This window comes from Nematolebias whitei, chromosome 6 (genome assembly GCF_014905685.2).
Source record: "Nematolebias whitei isolate Nwh7 chromosome 6, NemWhi1, whole genome shotgun sequence".
Taxonomy (NCBI): Eukaryota; Metazoa; Chordata; class Actinopteri; order Cyprinodontiformes; family Rivulidae; genus Nematolebias; species Nematolebias whitei.
In genome coordinates this window covers 3,137,222-3,146,270 of record NC_056503.1, presented here as the reverse complement: position 1 = coordinate 3,146,270, position 9,049 = coordinate 3,137,222, and the positions used below count along the sequence as shown (strand labels likewise).

Here is a 9,049-nt window from a genome sequence, read left to right as displayed (position 1 = left end):
TACTTCAGTTGGCTCTTTTACTTTATCCCTGTATTTAAGTCTTTCATTTTTCCGCTTTAATGTAATTACTCTTTATGTCACTTGATCTTCTTGTTGAGCAGTTTGAATGTGTTTGATTGCTATCGGCTCAACTGGAGTTGTACATGGGGATGTTAGTCAAGTCAAGTCAAGTCACATTTATTTATATAGCACATTTAAAATAGCAACTATTATCAAAGTGCTTACCAAAAAATATCACTGCATCAAATATTAATAACAACATATTACAGCAACATGAATAAAAGCATAAAAACATTAAATATAATGAAATTACTAAATCAAATCACCCTGTGTTAAATGTCAGGGAGTAAAAGCAAAATGGATGAACACAATCATCAACAACGAAATACCAAATGAGATCACACTGTGTTAAATGCCAATAAGTACAGATGTGTGTTTGAGGAGAGATTTAAAAATAGAGACTGAGGTGGCCTGTCGAATGTTGATGGGCAGATTATTCCAGAGTTTAGGGCCCATGAATGAAAACGCCCAATGTCCTCTGAGCTTCAGCCTGGATTTTGGTACGGCCAAAAGCAGCTGGTCTGATGGTCTCAAGGCCCGAGAAGGAGTATAAGGATGAAGGAGGACGGAGAGGTATGACGGTGCAAGGCCATTAACGCACTTAAATGTCAGCAGAAGAATCTTAAAATCAACTCTGACACGCACAGGAAGCCAGTGAAGAAAGGACAGAACTGGAGTAATGTGCTCAAACCTGCGAGTTCCTGTTAGTAGCCGAGCTGCAGCATTTTGGACAAGCTGGAGTCGTGAGAGAGACCTGACTGACCCCAGCATAAAGCGAGTTACGAGTTAGTTAGCGAGTTAGTTGTGACAGTACATCTACATTGCGTGTAATGGCTGAAATCCAATCAGTATTACCATTGTGATCTGCTTTGAGTCCATGTCTTAGTGCTGTTATGTGATCAGGTTTACATTCCACTGTACATACTGACATTATTTTGTCCATTTCTACAGGTTTACGAGATAGAAAGTCAACATCCTGGTTGATTTTACCAGGTCTGTACTTCAGAGTGAAATGGAAATCAGCTAATTCAGAGACACAGCGATGTCCTACCACGTTCAGTTTAGCACTTTTCATCACATATGTCAAGGGATAATTGTCACTGTACACTGTAAAGTGTGGGGCATGAAAGCGGTAATCTCAAAATTATTCAGTGACAGCCAACTTCAGAGCCAAAAATTCAAGCTTCCCTGAGTGAAGTTTGTAGTTTTTCTCAGTTGGAGTGAGTGTACGTGAACCATAGCCTATTATTCTTAATGTTCCCTCTTGCCGTTGATATAAGACAGCTCCAAGACCTTCCTCGGAAGCATCCGCCTGTAAGACAAATTGTTTTTCAAGATCTGGGTAGGCCATTATTGATGGATCCGATAAAGCGTCTACAAGCCTTTCAAGTGCCTGCTGATGTAATGCTGTCCATTCTACAGACTGAGATGGCAACAAATGTGAGGAACTTTTCTTTGATGACTTGTTGTTTGTCTTTGGATGTGACAACAGTTCATACAGAGGTTTTGCAATCCTTGAAAAGTCAGCAATGAATGATCGGTAGTAGCCTAGAAAGCCTACAAGAGATCTTACTTCCCTGACTGTTCTGGGACTTGACTTTTTCAAAGCTTGAACAGCTTCAGCTTCTTTTGGATTCATACGGGATCCATCTTTTGAAATGACACTGCCAACATAACACACTTCACTTTTAAAGAAATTACATTTCTTTGCTCTGAGTTTGATTCCACATTCCTTTTGTCTTTGTAAAATTTTCTCACATTTTCTACATGTTGGTCAAAGTCTTTGCTAAAAGCTAAAACATCATCAAGGTAGGGCACACATATCTCATCTCTGAGATCTCCAAGACAACCTTCCATATACCTCTGAAAGGCAGCTGGGGGCATTCGTTAATCCGAAGGGTATCTTTAGCCATCCATAAAGACCCCATGGCGTGACGAAGGCAGTGCATGCTCGACTCTCTGGATCGACAAAGCCTTGGTGGTAGGCTTTACCTTGGTCCAACACGGTAAACCAGGACTTTCCACCAAGATTTTCCAAAATTTCCTGTATTCTTAGAATGGGATGTCTGTCAGGGTGTGTCTTTTCATTTAATTGTCTATAGTCCACACAGAGTGTGATGGTAGAGTATTTTTTCCTCACAATTACTATTGGTGATGAGTAAGAAGAGGTTGACTCCTGTATCCACCTTCTGCTGAGTAGATCTTGGATGTGCTTTTTCACTTCCTGATACAACTGAAGAGGAATTGAATTGTATGTTTTTGTCACTGGAATACTGTCATTGAGATGTATTTTCATCTGTAGCTCAGGTATGCATCCTGTATCCCACTCATCTTGTGCAAAAACATCACTTTCTTCTCTCAACATTTTTCTCACTTTGTCTTGTTGTTCTGCTGTTAGGTGTGAAACATCAGCTGGTGGATCCCATGTTTGTTTGTCAATTTTTCCTTCATTTTCTGGTGTCACTTTCATGTTGTTAGGGTGTGAATGTCCATTTTCACTTTGTGACCCATTTGTAACTTCTCCCACATCTGGCATTTTATCTAAAGTGAATAATGAGCCAAGTATTGTCCTGTTTTGTAGTGTGACATCATTGTCTGTGTTGTTTTCAACTACAATTGAAATTGTAGCTCCATCATCATGTTTTGTGTTGTGTATTTCCTTGACTGATGAAACCTTCCGGATGTAAGGATGGTACCATTTACTGGCTCTGTTTGTGTCTGTGTTTCCCTTGTGTGTTCTTGTCAGTTTAATTGGTGCCACCTTTGTCTTGTCACACCTGTTGTAATCACGTCTTGTCTTGTCCTTGTATATAAGCCTCCTGTTCTGTGTTGTTCCTTTGTCGGGTCGTATTCGTTGGGTCTCTGCGTTCTCCTGTGTTCTCCTGCGTTCTCCTGCGTTCTCCTGCGTCTCCCCTGAGCTCCCTGAGTTTCCCTCTGAGTCTTCCATCTATTTGTAAGTTTTGCTGCCACGTTAGCTATTATTTTGTTCTTTATTTACTATTAAAAAATACTTATTTTTGTCATCTGCCGAGTTGAGTCCTGTCTGCACAATTGGGTTCGTTCCTGTCCACAAAATCCTGACACCGGATGGAAGGTGAAACGTTACAGCAAAAAAAGAAACTGTCTGACCTGACTGAAAATTGTTGGGTTTTCAATAAATAGTTTTATTTATATATTATTTATCGAGTCAGAGTCCTGCCTGCGTTGGGTCTTACCTGCGTCACTGGGTTCAACTAAACATAGATCATGACAGGATCCTAAGACCAACTATGAACCCAGCAGGTTGCCCGTTTCTTGTGGGTCTTGATTCAGAGGATCATCAGCAGCTCTGCAAAATAATGCGGAGATACGTGGATATTATGGTTTCCTCCAAGGATCTGGAATTAAGGTGGACAGCCACAGAAGACATGCTGGGGGAGTTTTTTCGCCTTCCTGGTTTATGTGATTCCCCAGGGGTGTCTGAGATTCTGTCAGAGATTTTTGAAGAGAGGCGCATGCTGCGCATTCTTCTCCATCAGCTTCCTGCTCCGACACCCAGCGAAAATGACACTTCACCCGAGACACACAAGGAATCAGCAGCTCCTCATGTCTTGCCCCTCCACGTCTCTGCTCGTCACCGTTGAAAGGGGTATCATTGTTGAACCCAAGGCTGGTCGACTGATCCTCCTACTGTGCCACCCACGCCTTCCTGCGTCTCAATGAGTGGATGCCTTTGAGCAGGTCCTGGAGGACGCCTCTCATTTATCCTCTGAGAGGGTCCAGAAGGAGGTCCCTCAAAGTTCTTCCTGTGTTCCAGTGAAGGTCCCAGACGACACTTCTCATTGCTGTGTCTCACCACCAGAGTCTGCTGATGTTTTTCAATTGGATTAAAGTGACTCCTCTGATAATTCTCACTCCAATCTCACTTCCCTGAACCTACAACTTTAGAAACTGTACACATCCTCTACTCTCCACCTAGACAGTAAATATAGATTCACTACTTTCTCCATCATGGAGAAATTATTAATATCCAAACCTGGACTCATTAAACTACCAGAATATTATGCAATACTCTTAAAAGTAAGGACTCTTAAAGAACTCTATAAAGAACCACCGTAGCACCTACCAGATCCACTGGCTCCCAGTGTTCTCGACCATGTCTCTCACAGATCCTCCATGTCTGCTACAAGTCTCAGGATTGCTAATGAACTCCTCCAACCTGCTAAAAGCGCAAAGCCTCTAGAGTTCCCTGCTTCTCCTCTGGTTCCTGCGCCAACCGCCGTCGCTCCTGTGGTTCCTACGTCGACCGCCGCCACTCCTGTGGTTTCTGCGTCGACTGCCGCTGGTCCTGTGGTTTCTGCGCCGACTGCCACCTGCTCCTGTGGTTCCTGTTCCTGTCACTGAAGACCCTGCCATCGAAGATCCAGCCACAGAAGATATCTCCCCAGATGGTCCAGCCGCAGAAGACCCTACTGAGCTCCTCGTTGCTGACCCTTCCACTGAGGTCCTCGCTGCTGGTCCATCTGCTGAGGTCCTCACTCCTGGTCCATCTGCTGAGGCCCTCGCTCCTGGTCTGTCGACTGAGGTCCTCGTCCCTGGCCCGCCTGAGGTCTTCGACCCTGGCCCGCCTGAGGTTTTTGTCCCTGGCCCACCTGAGGTCTTCATCCCTGGCTCGCCTGAGGTCTTCATCCCTGGTCCGCCTGAGGTCTTCGCTTCTGACCCAACCTCAGAAGATCCTGGCCCACTGGAGGTTCTCAATCCTGGCTTGCCTGATGAAGTCCTCGCTCCTGCTCCACCTGCCGAGGTCCTCGCTCCTGGGTCCACGTCTCGCCTCGGCTTCACACCTCACCTCGGCTCCATGACCTGTCCAGGTTCCACGACCCATCCAGACTCCATGTCCCATCCAGGCCACTCGCCTGGTCAGCTTCGACATGATGGATGGCTCTCCAGCCATCTGCCTGGTCTGCTCCAGTGTTATGGACAATCCTCTGGCCAGCCGCCTGATCTCTTCCTACCTGATGGATGGCCTCGCGGCCGCCCGCCTGATCTGTTTCTGCCCGTTGAGGTCTCCACAGCTGCCGAAGACTCTGCCGCTTTAACAGCAGAGGTCTCGACGCCCACCTCATCGAGAGAAGTCTTGACGCCCGCCTCAGCAACAGTGTATGCAGCCCCCAAGGTGGATCCTGCACTGCATGCTGCCCCCGAGGTGGATCCCGCGCCGCATGCAGCCCCCGAGGTGGATCCTGCACCGAATGCAGCCCCCGAGGCCGATCCCATGCCGCATGCAGTCCCCGAGGCCTACGTAGCAACTGCAGCCACAGATGTCTCCTTAGCAACTGCAGTCACAGAGATCACCATGAAGGCTGCAGAACCCAAGCCCGACTCCCCGACCGCTAAATCCAGGTCCGACTCCCCAGCTGCAGAACCCTGGTCTGGCCCCAAAGCTTCCGACATCTCATCCGTTCCCGCAGCTGCCAGCACCACCATCTCTGACCCAGCAACTGCCAGCACCCCCATCTCTGGTCCAGCAGCTGCCAGCACCACCATCATTGGCCCCATTCCATCCTTCCCCAAACTCTGGTCCCGCTCTGGATGCCCTCACGGTTGCCCTCACGGTCGCCCTCCTGAACTCCTATCATGCATTGGTAGGCCTCCTGGCCGCCCACCGGAACTGCTACCCTATGCTGGACGGCCTCCTGGCTGCCCATCCAATCTACCCCAGCGAATTGGATGGCCTCCTAGCCGCCCACCTGAACTTTTTGTGTTTCCTTGTGTTAGTTCTTGTGTATTGTTCCCAGGCCACACCCTGTCGAGTTTTTTTTTTGTTTTCTTTCCCTCATGTCCCATCTCGTGCCCTCCATCCTCTCGTTTCTCCCTCCTCCCACCCTTGCTGTTAGGGGGAAGTCTTGGGACGTCAAGGGACACCCTTGGGGAGGGGGTACTGTGAGGATTGTTTTCTTGGTGTGTGCTGCCCTCGTGTGGTCTTTCTATTTCTCCCCATCTCCTGCCTCTCTCACAGTTTTCCTCCACTATCAACTAATGCCGTCCACCTGTCACTTCGCCCAGCTGTTTCTTGTTTACCACTCATTAGAGTGCCTATATAGCCTGCGTCTTGTCTTTGTTTCCCTGTCCGAGGATTATCCTTCCATGGTATGTGATCTGTCCCTGTTCCTGTTCAGCCTGAGTTCCTCTGTTGTGTTTTTTGCTGCCACGTCAGCTTTTGCTTTTCTTTTCAATAAATAGTTTTATTTATATATTATCTATCGAGTCAGAGTCCTGCCTGCGTTGGGTCTTACCTGCATCACTGGGTTCAACTAAACACAGATCGTGACAGGCAGATCACTTTGACTTGGTCATTTTAAAAGTAGCTCCATAATGAAAAAGTCTGAACATCCCTATTCTACACCATCTCAGGGGCAAAGATGGCGTAGAGGTAGGGGAGCCAATTTGAAACCAGAAAGTCACAGGTTCAACTCCCCGCCATGCCCACATGCCGTGGTGTCGAGCATGACATCCAATCCTTAATTGCTCCCCGGGAGCTTACATAGCTGCCCACTACTCCACCTGGGTGTATCTCATATGTGATGGGTTAAATGCAGAAAACTAATTTCATCATTATATGGGAACATACAATGATGACAACACATAGCACTTTAAGATTAACTGAAACAACATCCTGGTGTTTTCTGAACCTAGACACCAAAAATTGCCAGACCAAATATCAATTGTAACACATCAAATGAGAGGGAGCAACCGTTAACCAGGGGTTCCCCACAGTAGTTGTGCAGGTCACGGCTACTTGATCTGACAATCCGAGGGGTAAGATAAGGGTGTGTCCTGTGGTTGAAGGTTGTTAGTCTGGAAGAGTCTTTTTCGAACCCAGCCTGAGCAGGCCTGACCACAGTCCTGTCTGGGTAAAGCTCAGGAGGTCGTTGTGGCCCAATTTCCCCATCTAGACAGAGGGCGTGAGAGTTATACACCTGGGATGGAAACAATATGCAACTGTGTGTGTTTACACAGAACCCCATTATTCAGTTCATGTAGTTTTGAGAAAAATAGAACAGTAATTTACATTTTTTCTACCGACTACAGTGAGGGTTGGGTCAGCTCCAACAAATCAAATGTGGCCACTATACTTTCATTCATCAGTGGTTCATGAGATATGCTAGACACACACACTTCTTTCAGTTTTTCCCTCTTCAGGGGTCACCACAGCCAGTCATCCTCCTCCATCTCACTCTGTCCTCTACATCCTCTGTCCTCACTCCAACTACCCCCATGTCCTCTGTAACTGCATCCATATATCTCCTCTTTGTCTCGTTCCTGGCAGCCACATTTCCTGGTAGTAGCGTTACATACACACACACGCAAAAAAAAAAAAAATCTAAACATGAAAAAGCAAACTCGACCTTAAACAGCTCTCTCTCAAAGATGAACTATGATTTCTGTACCTGAGTGGAAGAGAAACCTCCATAATGGTTCTGCTGAGTCGTCAGCCACCTAACAATGCTGGAGGCGTAGCCCAGGTCTTCAGCAGAGTGGGAGGGAGGGAGTTTGGCCATCAGCACATACGAGCTAATCTCCACAGACAGAGAGACTGATGCTTCTGATGCTGTCTGAGACCAGTGGGTCGAACCCCCTAAAAACAGCCGTTCACAAACAGTTTTAGTTGCTGTAATGAACTCTGAATCAGTCCCATCAGAAAGAATACTCACCTTGTTTCACTGCAATTGAGTCAAGATGCTGCAGAAGGTGAGCACAAGTCTCCATGTCCCCTGCCAGTGAGAAGACGTACGCCAGCAGAGCTGTAGTGTAGGTGTTGCTGAAGTCATTGATGGACTCTTTGAGCCACGACAGACTCTTGTGCATTACAGGATCCTTGAACAGAGTAAACGATAATTAAAATGTTTTCATTTATTTATTATCACAGCTGATTGTTTAAACATGACTACAATCTTCATTTTCTAAAACAATGGCATAATGGCCAAGTGTCTATAGATTGCTGTGTCAGTGTCAGATTTAACGTTAAAGTGCGTAGGGGAGGGGTGGTTGGATTTCTGGATTTCAGTGACTTGAATAAAAAGGTCAAGAATTTTAATGGGTGGTTAGAATTATTCAAAATGAAGAAGCATTGTTGTGCTTCCTGAATTTTGTAAAACTAGAAACTTTCTGACGAAATGTGAGAGGGTGCCGTACTGCCCAAAACTTCAATATCACTTGTGAAATTATATGGTAAATGGTAAAAGGACTGTACTTATATAGCGCCTTTCTATCTTATTTCAAGATACTCAAAGTGCTTTACACTACAATCTGTGTCCTCATTTACCCATTCATACAGCACTCTACTAGATTTCTACAAAGCTAATTGAACAAATCATTCTAAAGAGACTAATCAGTGCTTTAGATCACATTCATACACTGATGGGACACACATCAGAGGCTATGAGGGGTTCATTGTTTTGCCCAGGGACACTTCGACATGTGACTGCTGGTGGATTCGAACCCCCAACTCTTGCATTGGAGGACGACTGCTCTAACCACTCAGCCACAGCCGCCCTATTCCCTAATCCCTAATTATCTTAATACAAAACAAATATCCCCTCCCTGGGCTGCCACCTTACCGTGGTGGAGGGGTTTGAGTGTCCCAATGATCCTAGGAGCTATGCTGTCAGGGGCTTTTATGCCCCTAGTAGGGTCACCCATGGCAGACAGGTCCTAGGTGAGGGACCAGACAAAGTGCAGCCCAAAGACTCCAATGATGAGAAACACAAATGGACCTAGTGTTCCCTTGCCCGGACGTGGGTCACCGGGGCCCCACTCTGGAGCCAGGCCTGGAGGTGGGGCACGCGGGCGAGTGCCTGGTGGCCGGGCTTTTACCCATGGAGCTCGGCCGGGCACAGCCCGAAGAGGAGACGTGGGTCCCCCTTCCCATGGGCTCACCACCTGTGGGAGGGGCCAAAGGGGTCGGGTACAATGTGGGATGGGTGGTGGCCGAGGGCGGGGACCCTGG

General features: G+C 46.9%; 1 protein-coding gene across 1 annotated transcript in view; it reads right to left on the bottom strand.

Moving 5' to 3' along the window:
• The window catches only part of LOC119411476 (alpha-2-macroglobulin-like protein 1), a 670,820-nt gene that overhangs the window by 22,187 nt on the left and 639,584 nt on the right, over positions 1-9,049 (bottom strand). Inside the window, exons 24-25 of the mRNA XM_037678427.1 lie at positions 7,755-7,917; positions 7,491-7,678 (exon numbers count right to left, since the gene is read on the bottom strand). Coding sequence (XP_037534355.1) covers positions 7,491-7,678; positions 7,755-7,917 — 351 coding nt within the window. The remainder of the gene's footprint in view (positions 1-7,490; positions 7,679-7,754; positions 7,918-9,049) is intronic.